We start from the raw sequence: 15907 nt of genomic DNA, 5'->3' as shown, positions 1-15907 counted from the left end.
TGTAAAAGAAGGATTCATTTTTGTTCCTGCAACCCACCTGCACCCCTCCCCTAGAACCCTTAAGCACAGGTAGCCAACTAAAATATATTCAAAAGAAAGATAAGGGGTTGAGGAGTTTATCACAGGCTGTGGTATACTTAGATTTTTTAAAACCCTGAGGGTTCCAGTGAAAATATATCTACTGGTCAAATTTGAACTATTTATAGCTTCTGAGATTTGCCAGAGAACCAAACTAAAAAGGTAGTCATGGTAAGTAACTTCATATGGGGAGGAAAAGGAACATGCTAGATCAGAAATGGATACTACAATGGCCTTGGGCCAGAAATGAGCTAACACATGAGCTACCATCATACATGATAATCATGCATCCATGGATGCGTGTTTTCAAGATCAGCCTCCTAACTTTCACTATTAAAAATGTCAATTTTCGTGAATAACATTTTCTGCAGTGAACAAAAAGTGAATCTACTGATAATTTAAATTTCAGAAGTACTACACCAATGGGAAAAAAATGAAAACAGACATGGTGACAGACATCTATTAGAATTTATCTTACATGTGCTGCAGTACAGTTGTCTGTTTCAAAAGTCCATTTCAAATATTGATTTCCTTAGAGTAATCAATCAGTAGTCATGTATGGATGTGAGAGTTGGACTATAAAGAAAGCTGCTGCTGCTGCTGCATGCCGAAGAATTGATGCTTTTGAACTGTGGTGTTGGAGAAAACGCTTGAGAGTCCCTTGTACTGCAAGATCAAACCAGTCCATCCTAAAGGAAATCAGTCCTGACTATTCATTGGAAGGAATGATGCTGAAACTGAAACTCCAATACTTTGGCTACCTGAAGAACTAACTCATTTGAAAAGACCCTGATGCTGAGAAAGATTGAAGGCTGGAGGAGAAGGGGATGCCAGAGGATGAGATGGTTGGATGGCATCACCAACTCGATGGACATGAGTTTGGGTAAGCTCCAGGAGTTGGTGATGGACAGGGAAGCCTGGTGTGCTGCAATCCATGGGGTCACAAAGAGTTGGACATGACTAAGCGACTGAACTGAACTGAGAGTACGCTTCAGCTTTGTTGTTGTTGCAGTTGCTAAGTTGTGTCCTACTCTTTGCAAACCCATGCACTGCAGCACGCCAGGCTCCCCTGTCCTCCACTATCTTCTGGAGTTTGCTCAAATTCATGTCCACTGAATCAGTGATGCTATATAACCATCTCATCCTCTGCCACACAATTCTCCTTTTGCATTCAGTCTTTCCAGCATCAAGGTCTTTTCAGCTGTCAGCATCAGGTGGCCAAAGTATTGGAGCTTCAGCTTCAGCAACAGTCCTTCCAATGAATACTAAATGTTGATCTCCTTTAGGATTGACTGGTTTGATTTTGCAGTCCAGAGGAAACTCAGGAGTCTTCTCTACCAACACAATTCAAAAGCATTAATTTTTTGGTGCTCAGTCCTCTTAATGGTCCAACTTTCACATGATGACAGGAAAAACCATAGCTTTAACTATACAGACTTTTGTCAGCAAATTGACATCCCTGCTTTTTAGTATGTCAGTTATAACTTTCCTTCCAAGGAGCAAGCATCTTTTAATTTAATGGCTACAGTCACAGTCTACAGTCATTTTGGTGATCAAGACAATAAAATCCATCACTGCTTCCACTTTACCCCCATCTATTTGACATGAAGTGATGGGACTAGGGATAGGATTGTCTTCACGACCCAGATAATCACGATGGTGTGATCACTCACCTACAGCCAGACACCCTGGAATGCAAAGTCAACCGGGCTTTAGGAAGCATCACTACGAACAAAGCTAGTGGAGGTGATGGAATTTCAGTTGAGTTATTTCAAATCCTAAATGATGATGCTGTTAAAGTGCTGCACTCAATATGTCAGCAAATTTGGAAAACACAGCAGCGGCCACAGGACTGGAAAAGGTCAGGTTTCATTTCAATCCCAAAGAAAGTCAATGATAAAGAATGCTCAAACTACCATACAATTGCACTTATCTCACATGCTAGCAAAGTCACGCTCAAAATTCTCCAAGGTGGGCTTCAACAGTACATAAACGGTGAACTTCCAGATGTTCAAGATGGAATTAGAAAAGGCAGAGGAACCAGATATCAAATCGCCAACATCCACTGGATCATTGAAAAAGCAAGGAAGCTGCAGAAAAACATCTAGCTCTGCTTTATTGACTATGCCAAAGCCTTTGACTGTGTGGATCACAACAAACTGTGGAAAATTCTTCAAGAGATGGGAATGCCAGACCACCTGATCTGTCTCCTGAGAAATCTGTATGCAGGTCAAGAAGCAACAGTTAGAACCAGACATGGAACAACAGACTGTTTTCAAATCGGGAAAGGAGGATGTCAAGGCTATTTATTGTCATTCTGCTTATTTAACTTATATGCAGAGTACATCCTGAGAAATGCTGGACTGGATGAAGCACAAGCTGGAATCAAGATTGCCAGGAGAAATATCAATAACCTCAGATATGCAGATGACACCACCCTTCTGGCAGAAAGTGAAGAAGAACTAAAGAGCCTCTTGATGAAAGTAAAAGAGGACAGTGAAAAAGTTGGCTTAAAGCTCAGCATTCAGAAAACTAAGATCATGGCACCCGGTCCCATCACTTGATGGCAAATAGATGGGGAAACAGTGGAAACAGTGGCAGACTTTATTTTTTGGGCTCCAAAATCACTGCCAATGATGACTGCAGCCAAGAAATTAAAAGACGCTTGCTCCTTGGAAGAAAAGTTATGACCAACCTAGACAGCATATTAGAAAGCAGAGACATTACTTTGCCAACAAGGGTCCATCTAGTCAAAGCTATGGTTTTTCCAGTAGTCATGTATGGATGTGAGAGTTGGACTATGAAGAAAGCTGAGACCCGAAGAATTGATGCTTGTGAACTATGGTGTTGGAGAAGACTCTTGAGAGTCCCTTGGACTGCAAGGAGATCCAACCAGTCCATCCTAAAGGAAATCAGTCCTGAATATTCATTGGAAGGACTGATGCTGAAGCTGAAACTCCAATATTTTGGCAACTGATGTGAAGAACTTACTCATTTGAAAAGACCCTGATGCTGGGAAAGACTGAAGGCAGGAAGAGAAGGGGATGACAAAGGATGAGACAGTTGGAGATGGCATCACTGCCTCAGTGGACATGAGTTTGAGTAAACTTCAGGAGTTGGTGATGGGAGGCCTGGCATGCAGCAGTTCATGGGGCCGCAAAGAGTCGGACACAACTGAGCGACTGAAATGAACTGATGGGACTAGATGCCATGATCGTAGTTTTTTGAGTGCTGAGTTTCAACCCAGCTTTTTCCTCTCTCCTCTTTTACCCTCTTTCATCAAAAGGTTCTTCAGTTTTTCTTCACGTCCTGCCATAAGAATGGTATTATATGCATATTTGAGGATGTTCATATTTCTCCCAGAAATCTGAGTTCCAGCTTGTGAGTCATCCAGCTCGGTATTTTGAATTATGTACTCTGAATATAAGTTAAATAAGCAGGGTGACAATATATAGCTGTGTCATACTCCTTCCCCGATTTTGAACCAGTCCATTTTTCTATGTCCAGTTTTAACTGTTGCTTCTTTACCTGCATACAGGTTTCCTAGGAGATGGGTAAGGTGGTCTGGTATTCCCATCTATTTAAGAATTTTCCACAGTTTCTTGTGATCCACATAGTCAAAGGCTTTAGCATAGTCAGTGAAGCAGAAATAGATGTTTTTCTAGAACTCCCTTGCTTTCTCCATGATCCAATGAATGTTGGCAAGTTGAACTCTGGTTCCTCCGTCTTTTTGAAACCCAGGTTGTACATCTGGTTCATGCATTGCTGAAGCCTAGCTTGAAGGATTTTGAGCAGAACCTTGCTAGCATGTGAAATGAGTGCAATTGTATGCTACTTCATACATTCTTTGGCATGCCCTTCTTTGGGACTGGAATGAAAACTTTTCCAGTCCTGTGGCCACTGCTGAATTTTCCAAATTTGTTCACATACTGAGTGCAGGATTTTAACAACATCATCTTTCAGGATTTGAAATAGCTCAACTGGAATTCCATCATCTCCAATAGCTTTGTTTGCAGTAATGTTTCCTAAGGCCCATTTGACTTCACACTCCAGGACATCCAGCTTTAGGTGAGTGCCCACACTATCATGGTTATCTGGGTCATTAGGACCTTTCTTGTATAGTTCATTTGTGTATTCTTGTAACCTCTTCTTCATCTCTTCCGCCTCTGTTAGGTGCTTGCTGTTTCTGTCCTTTATTGTGCCCATCTTTGCATGAAATGTCCCCTTGGTACTTCAATCTTCTTGAAGAGATCACTAGTCCTTCCCATTCTGCGGTTTTCCTTTATTTATTTGCATTGTTCATTTAAGAAGGCCTTCATGTCTCTCTTTGATATTCTCTGGATCTCTGCATTCAGTTGGGTGTATTTTTACCTTTCTCCCTTGCCTTTTGTTCTTCTTCTTTCCTCAGCTATTTGTAAAGTCTGCTTAGACAACCACTTTGTCTTACTGCATTTCTTTTTCTTCGAGATGGTTTTGGTCACTGCCACCCGTACAATGTCACACACACGCATCCGTGGTTTTCTGGGCACTTTATTTACTGAATCTAATCCCTTGAATCTGTTTGTCACCTCCACTGTATAATAAGGGATTTGATCTAGGTCATACCTGAGTAGCCTAGTGGTTTTCCCTACTTTCTGCAATTTAAGCCTGAATTTTGCAATAAGGAGCTTAAGATCAGAGGCATAGTCAGCTCCAGGTCTTGTTTTTGCTGACTGCATAGAGCTTCTCCAACTTCAGCTGCAAAGAACATAAATATCTCATTTTGGTATTGACCATCTGGTGATATCCATGTATAGAGTTGTCTCCTGGGTGATTGGAAAAGGGTGTTTGTTATGATCAGCATGTTTTATTGACAAAACTCTGTTAGCCTTTGCCCTGGTTCATTTTGTACTCCAAGCCCAAACTTGCCTGTTTTCCAGATATCTCATAACTTTTGCATTCCAATCCCCTATGATGAAAAGGACATCTTTCTTGGGTGTTAGTTCTAGAAGGTCTTGTAGATCTTCATAGAATTGGTCAACTTCAACTTTTTTGGCATTAGTGGTTGGGGTACAGACTTGAATTACTGTGATGTTGAATATTTTGACTTGGAAACGAACTGAGATCATGCTGTTGTTCTTGAAGTTGCACCCAAGTACTGCATTTTGAACTCTTTTGTTGACCATAAGGGTTACTCCATTTCTTCTAAGGGATTCTTGCCCACAGTAGTAGATATAATGGTCATCTGAATTAAATTTGCCTGTTCCCATCCACTTTAGTTCACTGATTCCTAAGATGTTGATGTTCACTCTTGCCATCTCTTGCCTGACTATGCCTGATTTACCTGGATTCATGGATCTAACATTCCAGCTTCCTGTGCAATATTGTTCTTTACAGCATCAGACTTTACTTTCACTACCAGACATATCCCCAACTGAGCACCATTTCTGCTTTGTCCCCAGCCACTTCATTCTTTATTGAGCTCTTAGTACTTGCCATCCGCTCTTCTCCAGTAGCATATTGGACATCTTCCAACCTGGGGGCAGGGGGACTCATCTTCCAGTGTTGTATTTTTTTGTCTTTTCATTCAGTCCATGGAGTTCTCACGGCAAGAATACTGGAGTAAGTTGCAGTTTCCCCTTCCAGTGGACCACATTTTGTCAAAGCTCTTCACTATGACCCATACATCTTTGGTGGCCCTGCACAGCATGGCTCATAGCTTCATTTCACAAGCCCTTTTGCCACAAGGCTGTGATCCGTGAAGGGGATTCTTGGCCTTTTAAAACTGCCAATCAACTTTTTTTTTTAAATCATTGGCTTTCAAACATCTTTTGACAGTGACACCTGCATGAAATCCATTATACTGAAACTCATTTTACACATATACATGCGTGTATATTTTATGTGTGAAGATTTTCAGTTTGTAGAAACTGGTGTCCTATGAAATACATTTCCCTTTGGTGTTTAAACTCTAATTTTTTCTATTCTTTTTTTAATTGCTAGTTTCAACTGAATTAATCTTATAAACCACAAATGAATTCCAACTCACAAGCTGAAAAGCAGTGCTTTAGTTGTATGATAAATATACAACAATCAGAATATTTTACTAACCAGAAAATAAACAACAAAATATTGTCTTCTCCATTTTCCAATATTTATATGTATTTCTCCATAGAAATAGGAGTATCTCTTGGGTTTTTTTTATCCCTTGTCTCTATTTTTTTCCTTTCTCTAAATGAGGTAAACACAAATTGTTTTATCAAAGCTCTACAGTGGGATTAGCACATATTGCATTACAGTTTTTCTTAAGTAACAGTCTTTTTATCACCAGAAAACTTCCTAGAAGAAATAATTTCTGAGTATATACCAATAATTTAATTTTACCTTGGTAAGAAATATGCTTGAATTTCCAGAAATATTAAAAAAATACTTTGCATATCATATTTAAGAGTCTACAGAAAGAAACAACTGTTTCTAAGTTTGAATTGCACACTTTCACACTGGACATAGTGTTTAAAGATATCCTTACCTGACAAAGTAAAGCTAACAAGCTTCCGAGAATGCTGATTTCCTGAAGCCCCTCCTTCCATGCCTTCTGCCCCCATCTGCAGAGAAAAAAACACATATCTGAAGTTTCAGTGGAATATAATACCTTCCTAGGGAACCACATATGTTTGCAAATATGATTATTTTTGTATCAAACATGTATTGTAGTACATGACTTCATTTGCTACAAAACTTGGAATCGACACACAAAAGCAAATTCTCAAAAGATGAAAGAAGAGATCATACCTAAATTTAATCTTTACCCAAAATGTAACCAACATGAACTTTTAAATTCCCTGGAATAGGAATCAACCTACTTTATGTCTTTTTATTTCTTTGATAAGAATATAGTTGATATGTAGTAAATGTACTTATATTGCTATTATAGTGTTAAAACATGCCCTTAAGTTAAAAATCAAACATCAAATTTCTTCCAATGAGGAAAACCTAGACTAAACTAAACAGGTGATTTATATCAAATTCATTCATGTATAGGTAGAATTATCTCCTCCTGCTAAATATTTCTGAGTGACCATGTGGATGTCCCATCGCCCTCATAGGCTATTTTATTATGCTACTGGCATATGACACATGCCATTACAATTAGCAACAATAAGAACTTGCAATCCTATTGTATTATTATCGCAGTGTAAAGCTTTTCCTAAAAGCTTCTGAGTAAGTTACATCTCACTCATTTATAGACCATGGAGCAGATTTAAGTCTTTCTCTCAATTCATATAATTAGTGCTCAACTTGTGGTTTAAAAAAAAAAGGAAAAAATTTTTAGGAAAAAAAGTTTTTGTGGTTCTTTAAAACAGAAGTCTGCAATACTGTAAGAAACAGAACTGAAGGCAGAATATATTTTGAATAGTTAAGAAATAGAAACCACATTTTATTTCTGAAGATTAAATTAAACCCTTCCATCTTATGTTTGTGGCACTCCCCACCTCCTTTAAAAATCATACATTACCAAGAAATAAAACTTTCACTAATCTAAGCAAAGTTGAGGAACTTGAAACTAAGTTCCATTCAAATAATGAAAAATAGATTTCTACTTTCTTTGTGCTTTATGTACTTAGTCACTCAGTCTTGTCCAACTCCTTGTGATCCCATAGACTGTAGTCCGCCAGGCTCCTCTGTCCATGGGATATCCCAAGCAAGAATACTGGAGTGGGTTGCCATTTCCTTCTCCAAGGGATCTTCCCTACCCAGGGATCAAACCCAGGTCTCCTGCACTACAGGTAGATTCTTTACCATCTGAGCCACCAGGGAAGCTTCAAATATAATTAAAAACTCTCCACTCTGCTAGGTAATTCTAGCCAGTTAGTTTCACCTCTGACTTTCTTTCCCTTTTTTAGGGGGGCTGTGGTGGGTCTTCCTTGTGGCCACAGGCTTCTCCTATTGGGGAGCATAGGCTCTAGAGCTCATGGGCTCAGTAGTTGTGACTCGTGGGATCTTAGTTCCCCAACCAGGGATTGAACCTGCATCCTCTCCATTGGAAGGCAGATTCTCAAACCCTGGACCACCTGGGAAGTCCCTCATGACTACTTTCTGTATCTTAGTCAAGACTATCCTGTATGACACTTAACTACTTCCTGATTGCTTCACATGTCATTTGTAATAGACTAGAGTACCATCCAGACATCTTTCCTTCGTTTCATCCAATTGCAAATAGTCTTGAAAGAAGTAACTGAGAAACTCTACAGGGAAGGAAATGAGCTGCTATCCTAATCACATGGTCTCCTTTATCACATACCCTTTTGCAATGAATCAAGATTTTTTTTAAAAAATTGTGTCTTCTCTGTCATGTGTACTTTGACGTCATTTTCATTCATCAGAGTACAGTGATGTGTGTCGCTTGGAACAGGAAATCCTTGACTTCAGGAACAGATAAAAGCGACCATCACTCACTACCATGCATTGTTTCAATAGAATTAACAGTGTTGCTTATGAGCTTTCCTGGATTAAATCTATGAAGGGAGTTTATTTAAAATCCTCTTTCTAAACAGAGTTCAGATGTGTTTATTATTACTGATGTCACTATACCTGGTGGTCAGCTTTGGTCTTTCCTGGCTTTATTGTCATGAATGATAAAGTTGAATTCTCTGAGTATTAGCTCATATGAGCATTCACCAGAGTCCTGATAAATGACACTGTTTGCCTATGAATTATGTGAGAATTATTTCATATTAGCCTTTTACCAGACAGGGAACATATTTAAAAGGAGAATTTGAGGGCATATTCCTTAGTTTCAATAACATCTTACAACATTTTGAGTAGGCTTTGAATGATGAGACTATGAATCTTTTCAGAGTCCCATTGATCTTACTTGGCATGAAAAGACATCATGTTTTCAGAGGGGGCACATCTCCCTGGGCAGTGTGGTCCACTTGAGGGAAGGCCATGATTTGTGAGATTCCTGGCACAGGAGGGACACATGTTGCTGTTCTGTCTCAGTCGTAGTCCGTACTACCTTGTTATTCACCACTTTGTAGTCCAGCAGTGTGGGGACGGTGAAGGCAGGAAAAAGCAGACAGTGATGTTGTCTGGCCAGTTTGGTGCTGTCTTTGCTCTATTTGACTTGACTAGATGGACCTTTGTTGGCAAAGGAATGTCTCTGCTTTTCAATATGCTATCTAGGTTGGTCTATTTAACCTGGGAATGATGAGTCAGATGGGTATAACACAATATAATAAACCATAGATGCTTGCTGAGAGCCAATCAACCCCCCAGTTTTAGCACCACCAAGAATTAAAATGTGGTTTCTACTGCCCAACTATTCTTTGCATCTAATTGTGGAATAATCATACTGAAAGGGGTTTGTGAATATCAATGTTGTCAGTCAATCACAATACCTACACACAGGTCATATACCTAGGTGACCATCATGCTGTCCTAGAAACCCAGTGCTCAGCCCACAATGAAATGCCCATTGGCACAGCCTCTCAATAATGGATACAGACCCAACATCTCAAGCGGGTCAGAAATCTATTGACCATCAATTCCATTAGTCAGTCTTTGAACCAAAATGTTCTATTATGATTGTGAGTGTTGTATCTGTGAAGCTTTTAAGCTGGTCTAAAATCTGTCTGAACCAAATTAATTATCTCCAACTGTCTACAGGCTTTGACAGAATAATCTCAATGCAAAATCAATGAAATGAGATCAATGCTCACCAGGCTGTAAGCTCCCCCTGCCATCAGTGATATCTGATCATGGAAATTGCTCAAGTCTAAGAAAATCTGAATCCAGAAAGTCATGTTTGGAAGCTATTATTTAATTTCACACACAGTTAAGCTTTCAAAAGTTTTATTATAAACAGCCCCACTTTTCCAGTTGTGTATTTTTTTTAGAATATTAATTATAGCATGTGCCAGTGCTTATTACTATGTGACATGACTACAGATTTTCTAGTCAACAATTGTTATTCTCTCTGTGAACCTTCAAAGTCTTATCTAGTAAATGTGGGTTATTTTTAATGTTCTATACTTTGTTCACTTCAATAGAAACTCAAATATAATTCAAATGTGAGCAGAGTACTTAGATACTGAAATTTTTACACATATTGTTCCCTCTATCTCAAATGTTCTTCCCTCCCCCTCTTCACCTAAGTAACTTCTATTCATCCTTCAGATTGTCCTGTAAACATGCCTTCTTCAGGGAAGCCTTCCAAGATCTTCCTGATCAGGATGAATCTTGCTAGTATATGCTCTCATAGCCTCATTTTACTGTCACTTGTAGTAATTATCACTCAAATAAATACAATTTAACTGATGTGTGTCTCGAGCCCTACCAAACAAGAGAGCTGTGTTTTTGCTTATCGTTTCATTCCTAATGGTGAGTATAAGCCTGATACTTGGAGCCACCCAGTGAATGCCTGTTTGAATGAATTAATGAAAGGGAAAGATTGCTTGATATGGCTTTGGTGGGTCAGACAATTTCAAAATGCCATCTGCAGAAATTACCTTCTGAATTTGAGGGAGTGAACCTGTCCACTTACCTATTTCCAAAAACACATACATCTGTAAATGTGTACACACACATATATAATATTATGAAGATTTTACACTATGGGAATTGATATTTTTCTTCTGAATTTTCATGAACTGATTTTTATTAATGACTTATAAGAACTGCAATGATTTACATATCTTGGACTCTAAGAATCTCCCCAAACTATCTAAGTCCACATGTGCTCAGTCGCTTCAGTCATGTCCAATTCTTTGTGACCCTATGGACTGTATGTAGCCCGCCAAGCTCCTCTGTCAGTGCGATTCTCTAGGCAAGAATAATGGAATGGGTCGTCATTTCCTCCCCCAGGTGATCTTCCCGACCCAGGGATCAAATCCATGTCTCTTATGTCTCCTATAATGCCAGGCGGGTTCCTTACCACTAGTGCCACCTGGGACAGCTATCTCAATCCAACCATCCATGTACAATGGAATGCATTTTGTGAAACTGTTAGATTCTAAAGTTAGTTGGTGAAGTGAAAAATCACAAAATTGTGAAAAGTAATTCTTAAGAAAGTACCATATTGGAAATGGATATACTCTCCTTCATAAGTCCAACACAATCAGTTTCCTCCAAAGCTAAACTAGATATCTGCTTCCTTAATTGAGGACTGGTAAAGAGGTTGGCTTCTGTTGAGTAGCCATACTGAAAATACGTGTGGTACCTGTAGGCACTAGAGCTCAACTCAGCATCAAGAGGGACTTGGCACTAAGACCTTCCAAAGGAATAGCACATTCACAATCCCCATCTCACACCCTCTTTGTGGTGAAGCTTGCTAAGCTGACTGGCAGGTAGACTCACTCACTATTTAAATTGCTTTTTTTCCCCCCTCTCTTTTACCCACTGAGTTCATGGAAACTAAATTCACATAAGATGCAATGCCACCATTTCCTACCAACCAGCCACCCCAACAAAGTTTAAAAAACTTTCCATGATGGCCACTCACTAATTTCCTTCATGAGAAGGTTCCCTAGAGAGTTGACTATATACAGAATTATTAATCAAGCCATATTTTCCCACTGATTTGTATTATGGAGTTAGTTAAGCCATCCTGTAAGTTATTTCCTTTCCCAAAACGGCGCCCACGCTGTTATGTGTTTCCTTTTTCATTGTTTCCCATAACCTTGCCAGAGCTGCAGAGGCAAAAATAGAAACCGAGGCCTCTGGAACTGTGGCTTGAGGAAGTGGGCATGGAGGGGCACTCACCATCACAGCTGGGTTCTTCACCGTGATGCAAGGGGTCGTGGCTCGCAGGGCTCCACTGATGCCGTGGTAGTATTTGAAACAGATTTTTATCTCGGCTGCAAGTTGATTGGAGAAGAACAATAATTTAAATGCAGAAACAAGTCCTTTGGGCCTCACCTGAGGAAATTCAACAGGCTGCTTCTAGGCAAATCACACTCGGGACTCTGAATGACCCCTCCTTTTCCAGTCAGAGGCAATAGATTATACCAAGTCTTGTTTGATTTTATAGGCTTCTCTGAAAATTTCTAAGAACAGCCCAAACATATTAGAAAAACAGTGCATAAAAACAATATCCCAAATACAGTGTAGAGATAAAAACAGAGGAGCTCCTGATGGACAAAATGTAGGTTGGATCTCTGCACCCATTATTATTTACCCCTCACATCAGGAGGCAGAAATTCCTGTCCCCATAGTACAGATCAGGTAACTCAAACTAGGGCTCTGCAACAGCCTAGAGGTGTGGGATGAGGGGAAGGTGGTAGGGAGGTTCAGGAGGGAGGGGGCATGGGTATACCTATGGCTTACTCATGTTGATGTTTGGCAGAAATCAACACAATACTGCAAAGCAATTATCATTCAATTAAAAATAACAATTTTTTAAAACAGTGTTGAGGTTTGCTAATGGTCAAAGAGAAAATGACAGAGTCAGGATTCAAATCCCATCTGTTCCATTCCAAAGCCTTCACTCCTATCCTCTACAATAAAGACAGACAGCAGCTGTTATTGGAAACAGAAAGAAGCAGACTAAGAAGTATGAAGGAAACCTGTAGGTGACTCTGCAGTGAGAAAACCCGGAAACCTATATTATTTCAATTTTCTGGGACTTCCCTGGTGGTCCAGTAATTAAGATTGCGTACTCCCAATGCAGGGGGACTGGGTTCTATCCCTGGTCAGGGAACAAGATCCCACATGCCACAACTAAGACCTGGCACATTTCAGTTCAGCCACTCAGTCATGTCCGACTCTTTGCGCCACCATGGACTGCAGCACGCCAGGCTTCCCTATCCATCACCAACTCTCAGAGCTTACTCAAAATCACATCCATTGAGTCAGTGATGCCATCCAACCATCTCTCTGTCATCTCCTTCTCCTCCTGCCTTCAATCTTTCCCAGCATCAGGGTCTTTTCCAATGAGTCAGTTCTTCGCATGAGGTGGCCAAAGTATTCAAGTTTCAGCTTCAGCATCAGTCCTTCCAATGAATATTCACGACTGATTTTCTTTAGGATGGACTGGTTAGATCTCCTTGTAGTCCAAGGGACTCTCAAGAGTCTTCTCCAACATCACAGTTAAAAAGCATCAATTCTTTGGCACTCAGCTTTCTTTATGGTCCAACTTTCACATCCATATATGACTACTGGAAAAACCTTAGCTTTCACTAGATGAATCTTTGTTGGCAAAGTAATGTCTCTGCTTTTTAATATGCTGTCTAGGTTGGTCATGGCTTTTCTTCCAAGGAGCAAGCATCTTTTAATTTCATGTCTGCAGTCACAATCTACAGTGAGTTTGGAGCCCCCTATAATGAGGCCTCTGACTGTTTCCAATGTTTCACAATCTATTTGCCATGAAGTGATGGGACCAGATGCCATGATCTTCGTTTTCTTAATGTTGAGCTTTAAGCCAACTTTTTCACTCTCCTCTTTCACTTTCATCAAGAGGCTTTTTAGTTCCTCTTCACTTTCTGCCTTAAGGGTGGTGTCTGCATATCTGAAGTTACTGATACTTCTCCCAGCAATCTTGATTCCAGCTTGTGCTTCATCCAGCCCGGCATTTCTCATGATGTACTCTGCATATAATTAACTAAGCAGAGTAACAATATACAGCCTTGATGCACTCCTTTCACAATTTGGAATCAGTCGTTGTCCCATGTCTGGTTCTAATTGTTGCTTTGTAACCTGCATACAGATTTCTCAGGAGGAAGGTCTGGTATTCCCATTTCTTGAAGAATTTTCCACAGTTTGCTGTGATCCACACAGTCAACGGCTTGGCATAGTCAGTGAGGCAGAAGTAGATGTTTTTCTGGAACTCTCTTGCTTTTTCTATGATCCAACGGATGTTGGCAATTTGATATCTGGTTCCTCTGCCTTTTCTAAAACCAGGTTGAACATCTGGAAGTTCTTGGTTCATGTATTGCTGAAGCCTTGCTTGGTGAATTTTGAGCATTATTTTGCTAGTGTGTGAGATGAGTGCAATTGTTTGGTAGTTTGAACATTCTTTGGCATTGCGTTTCTTTGGGATTGGAATGAAAACTGATCTTTTCCAGTCCTGTGGCCACTGCTGAGTTTTCCAAATTTGCTGGCATATTGAGTGCAGCATCATCATCTTTTACGATTTGAAATAGCTCAACTGAAATTTCACCACTTCCACCAGCCAACCAAAAAAAAAATCTTTTCCCCAAGTGAGTTCAATGAAGTCACTAGACAAGGATCAGACTGAGGAACCACCAGTAAATATGCATCTATATCTCCACAGGTATGTATGTGTATGTGTATATATATTAGATATAACTACAGATATATACATATATATGTGCATGTATATATAGGTATTCATATATTATATAATTTGAACTTGATAACAAGACTACAAATGCCAATTGTTGTTTTTGGAAACAAAGTACAATTACCATGAAGCCAATGTATGTCAAAGAGTAGAACCGAGTGAAATTTTCTGCATACAGAGAGTGTGAGACACTGAAGTTTAACTGTGAGATGTCTTTTTCCCAAGGTTTCATTTAATAGAGGCAACAGTGCTGAAGGGCAGAGCCCAGAGGAGAGTCCTAGCCTATGAGAGTGGGATTCCTCTCTCAGCTGAGTCCCCTGGATTATTTAAAGGGGCCACTCAATGTGATTTCCCAAGGAAGTTAATATTGCACTGACTTTACTAACTGCAACAAATGTCCTCATACAGAGTATTTGGTTTGCTTATTTTGAGAAAAAGATACAACAATTAAAGAAAAATCCTATTTTAGGTCTATACAGGAATATTATATATAAAAATCTAATACTATTCTTTCCCATCAGTTAAAAAACACTAAATCTCAAAAAAAAAAAAAAAAAAGGTTTATTATGGGGTAAAATATAGAATCTTTCATGTACATTAATCACAATGCAGTAATTGAGAATGCAGCTGGCATTATCACGCGAAAGCTTTCAGCCGTGCCCAGCACTCTGTGCGAAGGAATCGGAGAGAGGAGTCTGGTCTAGCAGGTGTTTCATGGTGCAGCTGCTAAGGTGACAAAGTCCAGAAGACAAGCACTGAAAAGGCGGAGTACCAGGGTACAAGGGTGGAGATTGTGGAGAAGATTCGTGAGGGCATGGTGGAGTCAGAAAGGCCTCACAGAACAAACAAAATCAAACCTTCAGCTGAGAGAAACAAGGGGAGAGAGAGAGAGGAGTGAGGAGCAGCAAGCGCAGGGGACCAGGGATGAGCATGCTGGCTGGAGGGCCAGCAAGATGACCTTGGCAGGAATTCCCTGGGAACCCTAAATGACTTGACTGAGCACTAACACTGGGTTTTGATGATCTCAGAAACAGTAATAATTGTGTTCAGTTCAATTCAGTCACTCAGTCGTGTCCAAATCTTTGCAACCCCATGGACTGCAGCACGCCAGGCTTCCCTTACATCGCCAACTCCCGGAGCTTGCTCAAACTCACAACCATAGAGTCAGTGATGCCATCCAACTATCTCATTCTCTGTTGTCCCCTTCTCCTCCTGCTCTCAATCTTTCCAAGCATCAGGGTCTTTTCTAAGAAGTCAGCTGTTCACATCAGGTGGCCAAAATGTAGGAGCTTCAGTTTCAGCATCAGTCCTTGCAATGAATATTCAGGACTGATCTCCTTTAGGATGGACTGGCTGGATCTCCTTGCAGTCCAAGGGACTCTCCAGAGTCTTCTCCAGCACACAGTCCAGCAAATCACTCTCCCACTTATTTTCTCCAAAAATGATAGCATGTATTCTGCAAGAACAAAGCTAAGTCATACACACAAAGCCTGTCAAAGTGAAACAAGCTCTGCAAAAGGTGAGAATTCTGTGGACATGAGCTCATTA

The 15907-nt window shown here is 40.1% G+C and overlaps 1 protein-coding gene across 2 annotated transcripts in view; it reads right to left on the bottom strand.

Moving 5' to 3' along the window:
- Positions 1 to 15907, bottom strand: part of HECW2 (HECT, C2 and WW domain containing E3 ubiquitin protein ligase 2) — a 432558-nt gene that overhangs the window by 137670 nt on the left and 278981 nt on the right. For both annotated transcript variants that reach the window (XM_070388859.1, XM_070388865.1), the window contains 2 exons: positions 11821 to 11915; positions 6587 to 6662 (listed from right to left, as the gene is read on the bottom strand). In XM_070388859.1, coding sequence (XP_070244960.1) covers positions 6587 to 6662; positions 11821 to 11915 — 171 coding nt within the window. The remainder of the gene's footprint in view (positions 1 to 6586; positions 6663 to 11820; positions 11916 to 15907) is intronic.

This window comes from Bos mutus, chromosome 2, assembly GCF_027580195.1.
Source record: "Bos mutus isolate GX-2022 chromosome 2, NWIPB_WYAK_1.1, whole genome shotgun sequence".
Classification (NCBI taxonomy): domain Eukaryota; kingdom Metazoa; phylum Chordata; class Mammalia; order Artiodactyla; family Bovidae; genus Bos; species Bos mutus.
The sequence above is the reverse complement of the archived record's forward strand: the minus strand, read 5'-3'. Positions and strand labels throughout refer to the sequence as shown.